We start from the raw sequence: 20,451 nt of genomic DNA on the forward strand, positions 1-20,451 counted from the left end.
CACTTCTTTTTGTACAGACAGGAAAACTGGAGCAGGGAAGTGATGTATTTACAGAAAAAACTGTCCATATCAACAAAAACTGGGAGATCGTGTTTTCCAGAAAATTTGCTGATATAATTATTTTCATTTTAAACTTTTTTATATAAGTATTTGAAGTGAGTAGAGCTTAAGACCAATTTGCAGATAGGAAAGGCATGGCATTAAATTGTAACCACATTAATTTTTTAATTCTTAAATTCACAGAGCTTTTTCAGTATACCTCTATGTATTCTTTTATTTGGAAGAAATCCTGGTGTCTCATACTGCATCATGGAACCCAGATGATCAGCTACACATATGAGTTCTTGCACATCAGTCTTATAGCTTTCAAAATTCTGAAATAACACATCTCTTACAGAGGAGAAAAACATACATCAGACATAACTTGGCAACATAGGTCCTGGAAGTTATAAAACACAATTTGTTTGTCTGGTAATCCATACTGTTCACGTGGGAAATACTCAAAAATTAAATTTTTGACACTCATTTCTCCTCCCACCTCACTAAACATACACAGTATATGGCAGTTATACTCAGTATCTCAAATCAAATCCTCATCCTACTGATCTTATTATTGTCAAAAACTATTACGCCTTCAGACTTTCTCATAGTAAGTGGCACTAAAAGTTAACCAATAATACACCGTCCTTCAACGTCACACTTACCTGAGAAGCCTCAACACTAAGTAAGGAAAGCATACATATAGAAACTGGAAGTCTTATTCTGCAAATTATCCCTTAATTCTGAAAAAGCTTCTTGTGTATATGTAATAGAATCTATCATTTTAGCACAAAAGCCATACGTTTTTAACTCAGCATTACTTTTACACAGAGGGAATAAGTGAGAATATGTCTATAAATTCATTTATATCAGGAGAAATTGCTATCCTTCCTTTAAGTGCATATTTCCAAAGACTAGTCTGATAAATCCCCTGCTCTGTTAACTGGTATTATGCTCCCCCTAAAATATTGGTTATCTAAATTATACTGGAGAATATTTTCCCAGTGAAACCCATCTGGTATTAACAAATCTATTTAACAGTTGAGAAATTACACCTCTAACAAAATATAATTTAGCACATAGCAAGAAACTGTAGTAAGGGTGCTACATAACACTGCACTAAGCATCTCAAACTTTTCAATGCCTTAACATTAATTGCAAAGAAAACAGAATGGTAAATCATTAAAGCTGTATGATGTGAAACAATCATGTGAAACAATGCTTATGTGAAGATCAAATTGAAAAAAAGTCATCGTAAGTTTCATTCTTCCTCTCTTACGAACTGAATCAACTCCAGTCACTACAATTTTGGAAAGAACCTACACTCACTGGATTTCCACAGTATAAGTGCCTCAGAATAACATTGTTAAAAGTCAAGCAGAAAAAAAAGCATTTTGAGTAGGCTTAAAAAAAATAAAATTGCTCACTTTATATGTGGCTGTAACCCTGGCTGTTCTTCATAATTTTCTATAAGAAAAGGAAGATTTTTGGCCCAGTGGTCCTTGAAATTTCCAGGAAGATCTATATCAATATTATACTCTGTAAGAGGGGTATCCAAATGTGCATGCAAGTATCTAGAATACTCTGGAGGAAAGAAATAAAATTAAATACTGTTTGCATGATCATTCTACTTCTGTAATTATGTAAGACCAGAAAACAGATTATATATTTGTCGGTCATCCAACATAACTTAAATAAGGTATTACTCTTCAATAATCAAGTTTTGTTATTAGCTAATTTCCAAGACAGAAATAAGCCTACTTTAGCTAAGTACCACTTTACCATTTCACAGAAACATGCATTTGGTTTACGGTGCTGGCTTTTAACCGCATGAACAAGCAAGTGTGTACATTTTTTGGATGATACACTCTACAGTGCTCCTCAGGATGTACAATGTTTCCTTAAAATGGCCATAATTATAACCACACTTGCACTTTCAGGGTTCTTACAGGATTTAAGGAAAAAAAAAATTCAACTCACCTCGGAGATATTTCACTTTCAGATATTCTGGGCTGGCTTTCTGGCCTGGTAATGGATCATTTAACATAACTTTAGTCTGAGCTTTTATGCCTTCATAAAACTGTCCCATTGCAACATGGCTGAGTCCTTTCATATACTGGCATACTTCATTGTATGGTTCTAGCTGTAGACATCTCTAGAAGGTTAAAGGAATAAAGCACCCACAAATCAAGAAACAGAGAATGAGAATCTTCAAATAAGCTAACCTGTTTCATCAGAAGACCTCCACTAATGAAAACATTTACTGATTATTAAGAAGTACTTTCCATCAAAGGTTTCTTTCAAATTCTTCTGGGCACTTAACTGCTAGTGAAGAAAAACATTTCCAGCTTTACTAAAGAAAAGGAACTGCCAGTGCAAATATGCTTTTGATCACACTAATTGTTATGAAAGTAGGTAGTGTTTGCACTAATGATAATAGCACTAGTTTCATTAGTTGAATGAAACTAGAAAAAAACACTCACTATATTAATGTGTTTTTTTTTTTTTGACTAGTTCAACATATGGATTGGAGAAATGGTGTGATATCTTCATTAGTTCATGCATTAGTATACTTCATTACGTTAGTCAAATATTTACTGTATGTTAAACACATAGCAAATTGACATTCATTCATTCAAACAATGCTCTGATTCTTTTTCTAACAATTACCTCTCTTTAGAGGAGCATCTCTGCCTTAAAAGTTAAAGCATCTTTTCAATTATACCAGTATCTACAAATTGTGTTACACAAGAGGAATATGTAATGACTAAGGAAGTGTTATCCTTGGAATAAGCACAGTCTCATTCAGAAAGGGATATAGTCATGTCCACATCTCATTCCAATTACTGTTTTGAAAGCAAATGTTAACCACGTGTCTGTATCATTATTGTTCTGCTTCCAAAATGAGGCTGTTACTCAATGTCCATGGAAAGGGGTGAGATGTTATTTACCTATGGAATTAGGCACTTTTTTTTCAAGGTCAGTGGATAACTACATACTGTAAGTTGTTTCAAAACACAGAAAATGCCTCATAAATTATTGTTCCAAAACGCTGGAACTTTCTTCATATGCATAGTTTAAGCTTAAAATTATGAAGAAGACTAAATCCTTTCTTCCCCCAGGAACAAAAAAACATTTAGGTTTCAACATGAAGTAAAATATTATCTAGAACACAATTACCAGTTTCAAAAAACAGATAAAACATTTCAACCAGAGCAGGGTTTTAGAAATTCATAAAGCAGTTAGAGGAAGTATCTTAGTTTTAGCCAAATTTTATTTTTAATTTTAAACTGTAAGGTTTTAATAAATCTTTTATGACAGACTGAAACTGCATTTTAATTCAAATGCACATTCCTATTTGCATTCGGAATGTAAAACTTGAAATTTGTCTTTTTTTTAAACATTTCTTGTATACTCATTTTTGTTAAAATAGTTTGATTTCTTATTTAAAGTGCGTCTTACACTACATACCTTAAAATTCTTCAGTGCTTCATCTAAGCTACCATGATGATAAAGCATCATTCCTTTGAGCTGTAATGTCTGAACATGATTTTGATTTAGCAGCAAAGCCTTCTGGAAGCTCTCTGTAGCAGCATCAAAGTTGCCAAGTTCCCTAGGGAATTCCATAAAGTATAAAGTGAAGAATACAGAAGGTAACAGTGACAACAAAATTACTTGTTAAAAGTTACTTCCATGTGTCCATGGGGGATATCATTAAAATGGAATGCAAAACTAATAGAAAATTTCGTTAGGAAAAGCGGTAATTCTCTAACTGTTCTTCAACGGTAGTAACAGCTGCACACAGTTTTTTACTAGCTGAAAAGTGTACTCTAATATGCAATGCCACAAGACCACAAAAATTTTCCACAATTCTGAATGGACATAAACCATTAAAAAAATACTCTAAGTATGGCTTTCAGAACCTAACAGAACCAAAACTGCATTTTCTAAGAATGCATTTTTTGCAAATCTGTGACAGATCTTTTAACCTTTTTATATAAACACTTTATTTAATATACAAAATACTTAAAATGTTGAATAAGAAGAAAGCGTGTGGTGTTTGAAAGATGAAACTACAAACATACTAACAAACGTAGCGACTTACTCCATGGTCAGGACAGCTTTTAGTTTCTCTGTGGCTGTTTTTACTATCCAGAATAAACAAAAATAGAAATAGTACACAAGTAATTTTTTCCTCAAATATTTATCCAGGAGACTGATTTTTAAAATTTAAGATCTTGAAGTTCTTTCTAGGTCAAATTACATTACCTGAAATTGATCCAAACTAGCAATGCTAGAAAAGACTAACAACATTAACTAGTTTTAAATACATTTGCCAAAAAGAATTTTTAGATAGATCAGTGATTAACCACAGCTCTTCTGTTTCAAACACATGCACGAACACAGAAGTCACTAGACTCAAAGCAGAAATTAAGTAAAATGCCATAACTGATGTGGAGAAGGACAAATCAGAGACTCAGAATTGCCTACTTCCACTACAAAAAAAAAAAATCTTTAAAAGATTTTTTTAAGCACCATATTTGAAATGTAGAAGAAAGAATGTGTGAACTTAAAATACACAATTTTAGAAGGAAAAAAGAATCTGTCAGCTAAAGTTAACTAACGGCTGTCCTGGAGAACTCAGATATTATTTCTGCCTATCATAACACCTGTGTGTTTATGGGAAAGTATTTCAGACTTTCATAGTTGGCCTCTAGTTATAGTCCCCTCTGTTATTAAACAATATTCCATTCATCTTCTGGTTGTTGGCTGAGATTCCTTATCTAACTGCTGAGCATTTTAGAAGAGTCAACAGTAATTATGCTTTGCATATTAAGTGTAATAAAACAAAAACCAAGCAAAACAAGAAACGAACAGTTTCCTTTACAATCCTTCTACCATTATTTAATGAGGACCAGAGAACTTTTGAGTGTAGTGGACAGTGAGAAGGGAGAAAAGCAACATACTTCAGCTGATTGGAATGCTCTGATTTAGTGACTTTTGCTTTGTAAGACAACAATCCACTGCAAAATGAAACTTTAAAAAGCTTGTTTCCCCCCGGCCCCCATCCCTCAAAGTAAAACTTCTTCAGACTGAAGTTTCTTGGACACAGGATAGAACAGATGAGAGAGAGAGTCTCACATCCAAACACAGAACAATAGAGTTAAAGGATTTATTGGAAATGTAAAAAGGCACCTACCCATGTTCCAGGCTAAATTACTGACAATTCATTAGCACCTGAAAAGTAGTCACACACCACAGTAACAAATACCACAGAAAAACTCAAGAGGAAACTAACCATTATATTGAGTTCAGAATGCAGAGACTGTGACAAATAAGGGACAAGTCCACAAAGCTAATAATAAAAAAATAATGTAATAAGTGTAATTCACTGCTTTCAGTAAATACTACACGTTCTGTATGCTGAAGGAAGCATACAGCCTGAAGAGAACATGACCACGTAACTAAAATCTGTACTAAATGCTTGTGTACCATCCCTACCCCATTTAACCCTTGATACACAGAAGATGTTTATGCTGCAACAGCATTTCTGCTGCAGATCAGTACCTTCCAAAAATAGTAATTTAAAATATGAAATAAAAAGCTGACAAGACACAGCAGGTTGGGAAAAGAACTACAATGTGCAGAGATATTCACTTGATGTCTATTTTATGTTCCCATCTTACTGATATCTGCCATTCACCTAACCTTTGATCCACAGCTGCTGGGGACTGAATTAAAACTACAGAGCAAACCTGAAAATTATTTGTATTGAACACATGCTGACATAGCCATACTGGCCATAGGAGCTATCAAGGACACATGATTCTGCACGGTTTTGTAACGTGTGAAACGTGTGAAATTTAGGAGTGCTTTTTAAAGAACACAATCAGAAGAAATTTAAAACTATTTCTGAATGTCCTTACCTGTAGGCTTGTCCTAGACTTTTATATGCATCTATGAAGTCTGCTTTCTGCTTCAGAGCTTCTTTGAAAGATTCAATGGCTTCCTATAGAGAGATAACAGAAAAGTTTTGTCGCTTATTACCTCCATTCCATTTTAGCATCCTCAATAATTACTTGTCATGGATTTAGTTATTCATCGAAACTTTCTAAGACTTAAGTTACCTGTACAGAGTTAGTATAAACCCTATCAAGATTCTTATTTAGAACAGGCATCAAATATATTCTGAGTACTAACTACTAGAAGCACCAAAATACTTACTGAACAAAAATGTACAATAGTCACCTAGCATTACTGACCATCTTGTGTGCTTTAGATAAGTTTTAAATGCCAGAAGATTATCCCCGAAAGCAATGACTTTTCACTCAAAAATTAACACCCCCCAAAAACTAACACCCTCCCAAACTGAGCCAAAGCTCAGTTTCCAGCAAGCCTAGTAAAACCTAAGAGATGAACTGTACAGCCTTGCTTTAAGAACCAGTCTGATCCCGACTGTAAGTTATTAGAGGATAAACAGGAGTAGAGGTATGCCTGTTACTGAGTGGCTCTGCATTTCCAGTCTCTCAGAACCAGAATATTAGAGATGGATGAAAGAGCAATAATGGGTAAGATACTTTCTCCAATGGGGTGGAGGAATGCATAGAATTGTGTTAATTTGCAAATCTGAAAGAAGAAGGAATTGTTCCTGTCTTGAAAACTGAGGCATTATTTATTCTTGTCAGTTATATTTCCATTTTCACTTTCTGGGCTTTTGGCTGTCTACACCAAGAATCAGAAATTCAATCCAACTATTATTTGTAAGTACCTCACTTGACTGAGATAAGATACAGACAGTAAGTTCAATGACAACGTGGAGTTCTCACCTTGTACACTGAGTGTGTGTGTGTGAGGGGAAAATACCAGCCTGGATACAAAAAAGGTAGTGATAAACTATGAAAGATACTGGGCTGAAACCCAGGAGTTCTGGGTTGTCTCCTGGTTCTGTCAGGCTTTCTTCATACAACCTTTACTGAATTCCAAGCTGTTAGTAAAGGCAAAAAAAAATCCACTCTGTTGGAATTTAGGAATCACAGTTACATCTTTGCTTCTCAAATTGGTTTCAGTTGACTGAAAAAGGAAACAACTTCTCTGCTCATTTTAGAATATGAGGAAGCAATTATGTTCCCGCCAGCAGGTCTAGGGAGGTGATTGTCCCCCTGTACTCGGCTCTGGTGAGGCCGCACCTTGAGTACTGTGTTCAGTTTTGGGCCCCTCGCTACAGGAAGGACATAGAGGTGCTCGAGAGAGTCCAGAGAAGGGCAACGAAGCTGGTGAGGGGTCTGGAGAACAAGTCTTACGAGGAGTGGCTGAGGGAGCTGGGCTTGTTTAGCCTCGAGAAGAGGAGGCTCAGGGGAGACCTCATCGCTCTCTATAGGTACCTAAAAGGAGGCTGTAGAGAGGTGGGGGTTGGTCTGTTCTCCCACGTGCCTGGTGACAGGACGAGGGGGAATGGGCTAAAGTTGTGCCAGGGGAGGTTTAGGTTGGATGTTAGGAAGAACTTCTTTACTGAAAGGGTTGTTAGGCATTGGAATGGGCTGCCCAGGGAGGTGGTTGAGTCACCATCCCTGGAGGTCTTTAAAAGACGTTTAGATGTAGCCCTTAGTGATATGGTTTAGCGGAGGACTTGTTCTATTTACTTATGAGCATTTCAGAATCAACTTATAACTAAAATACACAGGTACGGATGCAGGGTTCTGTATTCCTGGTTTCTTTGAATAATAGCTTGTTTCTAGCTCATTCAAGAAAGAATTTAACATTATTTTCCTCTTCATCCCTTTCCCATTCATAGACTCCTCTAAGGAGTCTCCATTTCATGAAAAAAGAGTTTAATATAACCATGCAGATCTTAGCAGAGATGCAAAATACAAACATCTTTGAAAGCACCACATAAACACATAATCAGTTATGACTGATTTACCAATATCCATCAAGACCAGCAGTACTTACATGTCATGTTATGAAGCATTACATTGTTAGAATTGGACCAAAAACATTTTCATTTTGCTTGTACTCCTTTGCCTTTAAAAAGTTTTTATGTGAGAGAAATATGTATATCAACACCAAATGAGATTTCTACAACTATTTTTTGGAAATAACCTCAAATAGAGAATTGTTATTTAACATAACTTTACCTTCAAGAGTCCTCTGTGAAAAAAGGTTAAGCCTTTATAAAGCATAGCTATAGGCTGATTTCTGTTCAGTTCCAGTGAGTGCTGAAAATCTTCGTGGGCTGTTGCATAATCCTGTGATAAAGTGGATTTTAGATGACAGAAGAAACACCACACAAATAAAGAGTAATATATATTTGTATTCTCGTAAAGTTAAACTACAGAATTTTCTTTGACATATGAAGTTACTTTCAGGGCCAAGCAGCAATGATTGTAAACTGCCACTCAGAATATCAACAAATAAGGAATGGATAATGCACTTTCAACTTTCTTTTCGGTGAGTGCTGTATAAAACAAAGTAAATGGAAAAAAAGACTAGACACAGAGACAGATCAGAGTACAGTGAGCTGTCAGTTATTTAGAATTCAGACAATCTTTAATTTAAAATGAGTAACTTATCTTCAAAGCATAAGAAAATCAACACAAACTGATTACATAGCAAAACAGGATATTAGATTTTTTTTAAGCATATATAGTAGTTACTGTGACAGCCATAACTTTTCCTGTTTAGACTGGTATTTAATAATACTTCTTAAATGCAACTGGAGGCTATAAATCTAATTCTTTATCCATATCCTATTCCTCAAACACGCAATAATTGGAGACACGCACGCAAGGTAAACCATGTAGTTGCCCTCTGCTTCTCTGCATTAAATAGAAATGCAGATGAAATCCTTGAATAATATCTTTGAACTGTTGGAAATTTAAATACAGGATAAAAAAGGCTTCCCCCCCCCCTCCATTTAAATAGGAAAGATGGTCTTGAACAAAAGTAGCAACAGGTATAAAAAACACACAAGAAAACACACACACACAAAAAAAAGACAACAACAGCAACACCCACATGACCAGAACCAAACAGAACCACCCAAATCCACTAACCTCAGATATGAAGTACAGAGTGCCTCTATGCCTGTAAAGCCGTGCCGATGGCTGTAGCTGAATAGCTTTGGTGAGATCAGATAATGCTTCACTGATTCGTCCTAGTGGGGACAGTATCTAAGAGAGCCAACAAAAACATAAGTTTAGAGCATGCAGGCTGAATGGATTAGGTTTAGAAATATGAAGACTATTCTTTTTCATGTTCAGCTGTAACAGAATAACTGTATTTGCTAGAACAGGACAGAAAATTCTATTATTTATTTTCTAAACTCTTATGAAATAGAAAATCTGAAAGCATCTTTCCCTTGAAATACCAGTATACTTCCAACCATCATCATTTTTAGGAACTTAGTATTTTGAATAGAAACAAGATAAACAAAGCAAAATACTGTATTTCAAAGTAATTCCAACACACTCAACAGAAAACGTAATTAAAATGTTCTCAAACCTTTTCAGTTTAGGCAAAGTATTCCCCCCTGTCAAAATTTGCCCATGTCCCAATTATATGAATGCCTTTCATATTTTTAGATCAAGATTACTAAAAAACTTATTTATAAATAAGTATCTTATATTTTATAAATAACTATACACTTAGACATAACACATGCTATTCTATTGTCTATAGCAACTCCATACTGTGTATGTTTAATTTTAAAAGTAAACATTCCAGAAATTACATGGAAAATTATACTTGAAAACACTGTGTAATTGCAACTACTTCCAAAGATCTGAAAAGATAAAAAAAAAAATGCTCACTTCTGCTCGTTGTTCAAATACTTCAGGATGATCTGGTTCTAGACTAATTACCCTACTGAGCTCAAAAAGAGCAAGTTCAGCATTTTTCATATCCTGAAAAGGAGAGAAATAAACAAGATAAATAACTGTGCATACTTACAGTAATACACTCTGAACACTGAAGAACAATTAATTTGGCTAAGACTCTGAAAGTGCATCGATTTACATTAAACGCCTTTCACACCTTTGCTAACAAGATTAAGATGCAGCATGCTACAAATAGCTGAAAAACACCTATGTGCTATAAGAAAAATGAACTCTGCTTGTAAACATCAATTTTGTGTTGCAGTTCTAATAACTTATTCTTGGCAGCAAAGCTGGCTCAAGCTCTCACATGAACTCCAACACACGCATGCTCACACCGGTGTTTTCATCAATACCATTTATAAGCCAATCTGAGGAGTTCTGGCAATCAGTTGATGGCATCAGTGTCTTGTCTAAGTTTTTATATTTTCCTCAGTATACTGTAGGATGGGGCTTACTTCACCTACAAAAGATTGGTTACATAGCAAGTTGCTATATAACCAGTTTTAACATGCTAAACACTATCTTTGTGTCTCAAAAGTGTTGTTGACAGAAACCTCATTTTATGAAGCAAAACTGTAGCAACATCTAAAAAAAACTCAGAAAAAAAATCAGGCTGCTGTTAAAAATATGCAAATAAGAGGGACTTTAAGCTCCTGTCAGCACCACTAAAGAATTAAAGATCCTACACACAAGAAATTTTCAAGAAGTTACTCAACTCTTCTTCCCTCTAGAATACCCAGAGACCACTCAATCATGAGTTAACAGGCTACATAAACTCTATCTACTTTAAAACTTATTTTGGCTCAGGAAAATTTTGAGCCGTCAGATGCAAGTAATTTAACTTGATATGTATTAATTTGTTCAATAAGATTTGAAGAAGCATGTCCATCAAGAAGCAATATAAAGCCTACTGGACTGCAAGAGCTGATGATTTTCCATGTTGCAATAAAAGACTTTTTCATTTCCAAATACAGACCAGATACAAAGATAAATTCTGTGGGGCTTCAGAAACCTGCCTTTTAGAAGACGCTGCTCATTATCTTGTCTGATAACTCCTTCAAGCAGCTGCCGCTCCCAGCTCTCAGCCTTACTATTCACCACTCACAATTGTTCCTCTATTCTCCTTTGGCATCCTTGCTTCATGTTGCTTTACTTTCACAGTCCCACAAAGAATGTACCCATGGGCTGCGTAGCACGGTCCACTAGATCACTAGGTTACAGAGCACCTACCAAGGGAAGGAAATGGGACACTTCTGCATCGCCTATAGCATTGAGTTTAGAACTTGATAGGTATGTACTGATCAATCTAAGCTCCTCCTGTAACAGGCCTTCTTATAGTTTATATTCAAATAATTCAGTCACCTATAACTTTAAATAATCATCTACTTACATGGAGTCCTTTTTTTCCATATGCTATCCCTCGTCCATAGATTGCACTAACCAGTTCTGGTTCTTCCTGTTAGATTAAAAACAAATGTAATGATCAGTTAAAAAATAAGCATCTTTCTTCAATAAATGTTTAATTCTTGTTGCTATCAACTAGCAAGCAATGAACAACCACAGCTACCAGGCAAAGATATTACACTGATTGTATTACACCCTATACTTTCACATGTTCACAACTTCCAGTTTTATATACTGGAATTACTGGGTAGTATTTGTCTGGAAAAAGAGCTAAACATCTCCAACAAATCTGATAGGAGAGAAGAGACTTCATGTGAGAAATGCATTTTAAACACTATTTTATAGCAAAAGCACCCAACAGTGAGATACAGAAAAGTTACAAGTATACTTTTATATTCCTTTCTTCTTGTTGTATTTATGATTTAGTTTTATAACACGAAACGAAAGGAGTTTAGACTCTGAGGGGTTCTATTAGTTAAACAACATCTTGTGCAATAAAATGTAATCCGGCCATGGCTTCCCACCCAAATATGAAGAACTACAACTGCAGAACTGGTTTTCTTGGCACAAGTAGGCCTATGCAGTTAGGGTTTCCCCTGAAATCCAGTCAGGAATTGCCTATTTAAATACCTGCAACCAGGTACGTAGCTGTGCTATGGAAGTTTGTAGTATAGGCCTGGTCTCATTTACCTGGGACAACTGCCAGGAAACAAATTACTGCATTGACTAAACAACAGATAAGTGGTGTAACCAATGCTGACAGTTTGCCAGACTTCAGCTGATCCCACTGTACACGTGCCAATGTCAAGTTCAGGTAACTTTCCTACTTTTAATATAATGACTAAGCATGAATGTTTTGTTCTGTTAAATGTTCCAATACTTACTTTAAGTGTATTTAAAATTGTCTTATGGAAGACAGAGTGAACGATCTTAATGACTCTACATTCTTTGAGGCATGCAATCATGATATCATGATTTCAACTGAAGTGTGTGCATTACAAATCTACTCTGTTATATGCACACTTTTCACAATTACTTTCTACAGTTGTTATATCTTGCTTATCTTCACTTTCTATTTTACCTTCTTACTCAAGAGAAGGCAGGAAGAGCTTTATAACTCGTGATTTTTAGAAGCAGGATTTTTCATTAGAAAAAAGTTAAATCATTCCTTACGTTAGAAGCAAACCAATGACAGATCTCTAAATAACTGAAAAAAGTTCTGATTCATAGCTTTTTTGTCCTCTGATAAGTTCCCTATAATAACTTTGTTGAATTGCTATACTTTCACTCAAAGTATGAGCCATATGCCATCTGAGTTAAAACACTCATGATACTTGCAGTACTACTTCACCACTTCCACTTGTGCACTACAAGCAGTTCAGAACAAAAAAGAGGCACATACTTCTCGTAGTCACAGGTTCTTGGCCATACAAACACAGTATTTTGATATCAGGTTTAGGTATTGGGTTTTTGTTATTGTCTTTTTTTTTTGTTTGTTTGTTCTAAAAGTGGCTACCCAAGTTCATAGAAGATTCTGAATTCTTTACCTTGATCAGAAATAAATATCCTGAAGCATTAGCTAGGTTTTACTTACAAACTCATCAAATGCTTACCACTGAAAAAGGATAAACTCAGCACACAAAAGCATTATCACTAAGAACGCAACGTGGAACTTGACACTAGCAGTAAGTCATCTCTCTCAGTTTTCTCCTTATGTTACTAGCAACGCCCCAACTGCAGCCCATCTCCTCCCATGTTCCCCCCCACCACACAGCAAAATGAAACGATCTCAGTCTACACACTAAGACAGTAATTAAAGGAACTTCAGTCTCGCACAGATCAGTTTCTGAAGATGCTTTTTTTATGAAATGTCATAAAATTACTCGTACAGATGAGAAAAATACTCACCAACTAACCAAGATGCTGAATCACCTGACTTTAAGAGCATGCTTATGCTTGGACAAAAAATAAATATCAGAGCTGTTATTCTCTTTTTAAAACCCTTAATTCAATCTGGTTTAGTAAAAGCCATAGGTTAGATCGGATAATTTCATAAAGTGTTTTTTTTTTTTTTCTTAAATACTATATTTAGCTTGAGGAGTCCAAAAAGAAAGCTTACCTGTAGCATTGTTGAAAATTGTCGTATGGCTTCATCATACAGGCCGTTGCCAATCAACACGTAAGCAATTGCTAACAAGAAGTTAGAAGTGTAAGTAAAACATAAAAAAACAGCTGGTTTTCTTTGCATATACATTTACAATTTGGTTGCATTTACAGGAATATATATAAAATGTATATACTAGAAACTTACATTAGTCAAATGTTTTCTAAACTGCCACTGAAACTGCCTTCTTCAACCATTACCTACCCCTTGTTAATTACTTCAATTTGTATTATAATCATCAGAATTGGGGTTTTGTCCCTCACCCCCCTCTTTTTTTGCAAGCAGTTTAAGAAATAGTTCATGTTAGCTTCTAAAGTACTTAGGACCAGGAAAGGCACCAGGACCCCATTTGGTAGCCCTACATGAACTCTCAATTCTATGTGAGCTCGGCTAACACTAACAGCTTTTTGATCCTTCCATTAGAAAGCATCTGATTTTACTTGTTTGCATAATTTTTGCTAAACTTTAATAGCTCACAATTTTTTCCTTCACTTGAAACACCTAGAAAAAATGAAGTGATTCTGTTGTTCATAAAACTGAGATTGAAAAAACACAGAATCCTTACCCATTTTAAAGTATGAAAAGTTTTAAAGTTCTCGTACCCTGCCTTTGGAGCAGAAGCTAAGTATTTGAAAAAGAAACAGACCACTGTTTTTAGTAACATGTTCCTGTAATCTTCACAAGATACAAAAATAGTCAAGTCACAAGACTGAAAAGCTGTGGTTGTGCTTATGCAACTCAAGTTCAGTTTTGACAGCTGAATACCTACAACACACTTAATGAAACAATCTTTCACAGATCTTAGCTCTGGACTAAGATCTGCACACACTGCCCACAAAAAGCAAGCATCTTGCAGACTAGAGCTATGAAAGGTAAAGAAAAATATTTCTCTCAGCAGTTCACATGAACAGCTGACAGCAGAACTCGGCACTGGAATTTTACCTTTCCCCACACTTCTAGTGAGTTTTAGCAGTCATACAAGCAGAATGGATGAGGTCTATCAGCTTAATTATTTACTCAAACATAACCAGACAAATAAAGCCAATTAGAACAGAAATATTTTTATAGGGGACAGACATTTTTCAGGCAGGCCACAATCTTTAGGCAGTGTCACTAAACTCCGTTCATTAAAGGAAGAAAAAAGATAAATGAAAGAAGTGAGAAATGTATTTAATCCAGAGACTCCTTAATTCTTGGAGCATTTCTTTTACACAAAAGGAAGTGCGTGTGCAATATAAGCATTTTCCTCAATACATAAAAAGCTTCACTCTGTGCAGACATGTAGCATAGCCACCAACTGAAAGAAAACAGGAAGAATCAAGGACAGTTTGAAGAGCTGTTGAGTTTTTGTCATTTAATTATCCTCCAAGCCTACATGGTTCTTGGCATCATATTTACGGTTCCAATCCCCACACACAGAACAATCGGCAAATAAAAAGAAAATGAATTCAAACATGCTAGCATTAAAGAAAAAAGCTAAGGAAGCAAGAAAATGGAAACCACTTGCCTTGCTGATAATGAGTTTCAGTTTTATCTTTACTCAAGACTCTTGGCAAAACACACGAGGCTGTAAAGCTATGGCAAGTGATTGACAGTAGCTGACAGAATATCAGCTTTTTAAATTCCAGCTTTTCAATTAATCTTCAAGTACTAGAAACATTACAAGTGTACTTCATTACGAAAAATCTAAGGGTTAACAATGATCCATTTGTCCACGTATTTGGAAACTAACATTTCTTCAGAATGCAAGATACGTTCCACACTACTTTTCCTCAGAACAGTTACAAGGAGTAGCACAGAAACAAGAGGGACCCAGGCTCCTCACACCATGACATACTTGAAATAAAGTGGGTAGGTAGACGTCAGCCTACAGGCAAAACATGAGGATAGGGACTTTCTGACGTAGTCTTCAGAGTCTACAGCGCAAATATTAAAGCATCAAATATTTTCTGCTGGTTGGAAGTTCAGTATTGCCTGAAAGATTCTGGTAACATAGTTAGGTATGCTAGGAATAAGAAAGATTAAACCCTTAACTTTTGCTGGATAAATCCCTGAAGGCAGAAGTTACATCAACAAATAACTACCCAATTGTTTTAACTTTGTTAGACAAATTATGAGGAAAGACTCTCTTTGCTCTTATACAAAAGACCCTTTGCTGTCTTCTTTGAAACACATTCTCACCAATCTCTTTGCTGCCTTGTAGTGCCCCTGCTTCCTTCAGAGGATACCATTTTGGAGAAGCAGTGCAAGAAATTTCTTCCTCAAAGCTTTTGGGAAAAGGATTTCTTGTTGCTTTCTTTGAAATGCCTCCATCTTCTGCCCCAAGTGTGCTTTGAAAAAACATCAACAAGTAGAGGACTGCAGAAGGACAGAAATTCAGAAAGCCTTCTTGCTACCTGTAAGCATTCATGAGAAGAGCGTGTGGAGAGGGCAAAACAGATCCAAGATCTATACGTGTCAGAAAGCACATCCCACTGAGATTTTTCTGGATGCTTGAATAGTTTTAGCCATCAATAGCAACAGAAAAAAGGGAAGTAGAAAGTAGTTGACGCTATTTAATGGGATTTAATCAAAAGGATTTCTGAACACCTGCTTAAGCAGACTCAATGAAGAATTCCAGTGAGCACAGCAAAAAGGACTTTTAGGAAGACATATCTGTTTTCTCTTTTTGCAACCAGAGAAAATACACTTTTTTTTAGGATAGTTTTAAAATTAATGTATCACTTAGGAATCAATAGTTTAGCTTCAAAACATTCAATACTACTACTCAGCATGTACTTCACCTGCACAAAACTCATATAAGAAACCTTACCCAATTCTTCATTTGTGTTGTCATTATCAGTAGCAAATGGAAATCTTTTTTGCTCTGCAAGTGACTTCGCTTGACTCTGTAAAACATCACGGTTTGTAGTGTTTAGCAAACAACGATAAAGAATTTAACACAACTTTAATAGAGAATGCTTTAAATCAAAGTGTTAAAACTACTGTGACTGCTCTAACTGAAAACAAATTCAATCCTAGTCTTCCATAGGGAGAAAAAATTGTTCTTCAGTCAGATACTGCAGCTATCCTCTCTAACAAAAGGCTAACTGAATATTTCAAATGAAAGAACATTGACGGTATTTCAGGAGTGGTTGCTGTTTATGTATTACACCTGTCTAACATGAAGTTTTAGAAGTTTAACACCCATGTTACCTCATAGGAGAGTTTCTGTTTTTGCCCCATTAACTATTCCTTTGTTTCCTACAAAGGGAAGGGTACTACAGAAGACTAAAACACAAAATGAAATACCAAAAAGAAAATAGCCCCAGCAATAAAGACAAGTTTAACTTAGTAGTGCCATGCTAAAGAAAAAAGGCTGTCCTAAGAACTTTCATTTGGTTACAGATGAGAATACAACAGGCTGAACAAAGCCTAAGACTTGTGTTGCCCGAATAGTTTATCTGCAGAAACTGATTTTGCCAGAGACAAACACCCAATTACTGACATACTCTACCCTGTTCATTTTCATATTTTTTCCCAAAGGTAGCTGTAAGCCTAGCAGAGCAATACATGTTAGAAAAATACAAAACTCTCATTCAATTAACCTGCCAAACTGTTCTAGGAAGTAAGAAGGGAAAAACTAACTTCTCTCATTGCTCAGTTCTCTACTTTTGAACTGCACATCTGTACATCTTTAACTTTACAGAAAACAGATTAACACCTTAAGCTTCAGATGACATTTTTAACTTCATTTCCTCTACTGAGAGGACTGTGCTTTGTCGTGCCTTCTGGTTTTGGTTTTTATTTTTGTCTTGTTTAGTCAGAAGAAGTCCCATCGCTTGCACCCATGACACAGATATTTCAACCTCCTACAGGTGCAACAGTAACCATCGCAAGCCCATTATACACTTTCTGCTCTGTTAAAGCTTCGACTGGCTTAAACTGCTGACAGCCTTAAAGACTCATGCTGGAGTACTACGAAGCCATTCTTTCGTGACCAACTTTAGTTCATTGGTACTTAAGCCTCTTGGGGACCTATGCCTGCTGATTAATAGATTCTATTTATAGTTATTTGCTTAAAATTAACTGCATAACCAGTTGGAATTAAAGTGATGTCACTTCAACAATCTATTAAAAACTGTTTTGTACATTGTATTCTTGACAGCATACCAGAATTTTTTCTGTGTTGAGAGAAAGCACGGACTCGCAAGATGAAGTCCCTCTTATGTCACAATCTGATTCACGGAAGTGCAAAAACGATGAGTCTAGGGGAAAAAAAGAAAATTAATACCTTTAGGAATTCAAGAAGTCACACACATGTTCTGCTACCACATCTCACACTTCCTCATGTTCATCTCAGCTTCCCCCCCAAAAAAGAGCTGGGGAGTAATAAAAGGGGGAGGGAAACTGGAATCAAGTAGGGAAAAAAACGAGGTAGGTCTGTGCCCAGCTGGCACAGTGATCCTGTTCTCTTGCCCAACAAACTGAAGGCCAAATCATCATTCCAAACCTACAGAAGAAAATTAATGGAAGGGATGATATGGAGGTAGGGAAAGAGCTGCTACTGGAAGTCCAGGACACAGAGGTAACAAAGACTGCAGAAAGTAGAGAGAACATAGTAAACTATAACTGACTAAATATTTACAAGACCCTCACAGGTATATTACTAAGGATAACATTACATTCAAATCTAGGAATGATACACAGCTTGTTAGGACAGCAAAGAAAAAGATTAACAAATAAACAGCAACAGAATTTAAAAAAAAAAAAAAAGCCCCTGGATTGACGGTAGGAGTCACTATCTAATCCACGTGGTGCTTTGACTACTAGCCCAACAGAGATGTTAGCTTTCCAATCTTCAGATCCTACAGCTTCTATCAGCTTGAAACACTGTAAAAGCAAACAAGAAAAAGCAAACACAGTATTACCTCCTTGATTCCATATCACAAATATCAGATATTTACAAACAAGAGTGGAAATAAGTTTGATGTTGAATTTGAAAGGCTGAAGGAGGGTGTATGTGCATTCTCATTAAGTTTTACAGGCAGTGCTATTCTTGTAGTTTGATTACATAAGGTCTGCAGTTAGCTAACTCCCCATTTCTCACAAGCGCAGGGGAAAAACAAAGTGAAACAGCCTTCTTATAAGGAAGTCAAAGAGCACCTAAAATCATTCGCTGTAAACAGAAACTTGGAACTAAGTTGAGCCATAAATGATAACTGGGTGGGAGAAGTTTTACAACAGAAGCAGGGCTAGTGAAAACAGAAGGTAAAAGTCTGAAGTCGCAAAGTCCTATAAGAACCATGGCTCGACAGCCACAGCTCCCAGAAAAATCATTGCTGGTGGGAGGTTTCAGCACCGCCCTGTTCTTTATGTTGGCCAAAACATTTCTCTCCTGTGCCGTGGGCAGCACCATCAGTATGTTACTTGTTCTGTGTTGGTGCTCTTAAGTCAGTGACAGTTAGGGGACGTCAGCGTAGGCTCGCTGAGCAAATCTGGCTTCACATGTCAAAATAAAGAGATGCAGGCACAGCCTACTAACTCCAGAATCATTTTCTGTATAGCAGTGAACATTTAATGAAAGAGTTTTTGAAGAAGGTGGCAGGGCATAATAACAGCCTACCTGGTGCAAGGTAAAGGGGGAAAAGCACCCTTTGACCTTTGCAATTCTCAGGGCAACGAAGATGCCATATATACAGGAAGAACAGAGTTGCCTTTCTCTACAGGTTAGATACAGGCATACTTGAACCATGCTGCTTTATTAGCAGCTTTCAGTAGGATCAGCAGAGAAACTACCCTGGACCTCACAGTAGGCAGCAAGAGAAATGCCTTGAGACAACAAGATTCACAGCTCCTGAGAAAGCTGACCTAGGAACTGAGAGCTTCAGGGAATTTTTCAGCTGGCAATTTATTTAGCCACAAGATTTAAATAGCAAGGAGTGGACTGCTGTACAGCTGTTTTAGGGCAAGTAGAGTAAGTATATATATATTTTTTAAATTAAAGGCTATCTTATTGCCAGTGAACGCCAAAAGCAGAGGTACACGCCGCAGAGTACCTCCTGTCGATCCCAGTTACACGGAATCTCTTTACAAGCGCACCCACCATCGCTTCTCAATCCAACCTCCCAAACTCGGCGCTGAAGCAGCGTCCTGAGCCTACCATTCACGTCTCAGTCCGGGGAGAAACGCAACCCCAGGCCTTGCCATTTATTAACCCGCACGTCACGCAGGTTTTATTTTATCTCAGCGCCGGGTGAAAGTCTTTTCGGGTCTGCGCTGAGCCCGGACGACTCGGAGCAGAGGTCGGCGGGGAGAGCTTTCACAACCAGATGTGGCTCTCACGGAGGGCTCAGCCCTACACCCACCCCAAAGAGAAGCAGCTGGAGTAAAACCCCTCCTTGAAACCCCCAAGAGCTTCAGGCTCTGAGGAGAAAAGCACGCACCTAGAGGGGGAAAACACAAACCCAGGATCCCGCAGCGAGGCGTTTTGAGAAATCCCCGGTTCCCCTGGCCGCGTGTGGCTCTGGGGGACCCCGGGGAGGGCTGACAGGACCCTGACGCCCCCGGGGCTCCCTCCCATCCCAACCCATCCCATCCCCACCCCCCGGTGCCGGTCCCAGCCCCATCGCCGGCCCCGTCTCACCGCACTCGGCCGCGTACTGCTCTGCCCACTCCGCCGCCGGGCCCTGGCGCTGCCGGTGCAGCTCCTGCTTGAGCAGGGACACGGCCGGGTACCGCTCGCTCAGCGACAGCGCGGCCCGCACCAGCGCCGCCGCCACCGCCAGCGCCGCCCGCAGCCCCCGGGCGGCCCCGCGCCCGCCGCCGCCGGCAGGTGCCATGTTCGCAGGGGGGGGGACGCCAAGGGACGGGCGGGCAGGAGGGCGCCGCCGCCGTGCCTCCTGGGATATGGAGTCCAGCCCCGCCCTGGCCTCACCGGAGAGCGGCTACGGAGAACTACAACTCCCGGCATGCAGCGCGAGGCGGGCC

The 20,451-nt window shown here is 37.7% G+C and overlaps 1 protein-coding gene across 2 annotated transcripts in view; it reads right to left on the reverse strand.

Moving 5' to 3' along the window:
* Positions 1-20,326, reverse strand: part of TTC13 (tetratricopeptide repeat domain 13) — a 39,711-nt gene extending 19,385 nt beyond the window's left edge. For both annotated transcript variants that reach the window (XM_048045941.2, XM_048045940.2), the window contains exons 1-13: positions 20,108-20,326; positions 17,635-17,729; positions 16,295-16,370; positions 13,438-13,508; positions 11,305-11,370; positions 9,849-9,941; positions 9,093-9,209; positions 8,175-8,285; positions 5,967-6,049; positions 3,511-3,652; positions 2,020-2,194; positions 1,467-1,623; positions 260-390 (exon numbers count right to left, since the gene is read on the reverse strand). In XM_048045941.2, the coding sequence (XP_047901898.2) occupies positions 260-390; positions 1,467-1,623; positions 2,020-2,194; positions 3,511-3,652; positions 5,967-6,049; positions 8,175-8,285; positions 9,093-9,209; positions 9,849-9,941; positions 11,305-11,370; positions 13,438-13,508; positions 16,295-16,370; positions 17,635-17,729; positions 20,108-20,303 (1,513 nt within the window). In that variant the 5' untranslated portion in view covers positions 20,304-20,326. The remainder of the gene's footprint in view (positions 1-259; positions 391-1,466; positions 1,624-2,019; positions 2,195-3,510; positions 3,653-5,966; positions 6,050-8,174; positions 8,286-9,092; positions 9,210-9,848; positions 9,942-11,304; positions 11,371-13,437; positions 13,509-16,294; positions 16,371-17,634; positions 17,730-20,107) is intronic.
* Between the last annotated feature and the right edge of the window lie 125 nt (positions 20,327-20,451).

This window comes from Anser cygnoides, chromosome 3, assembly GCF_040182565.1.
Source record: "Anser cygnoides isolate HZ-2024a breed goose chromosome 3, Taihu_goose_T2T_genome, whole genome shotgun sequence".
Taxonomy (NCBI): Eukaryota; Metazoa; Chordata; class Aves; order Anseriformes; family Anatidae; genus Anser; species Anser cygnoides.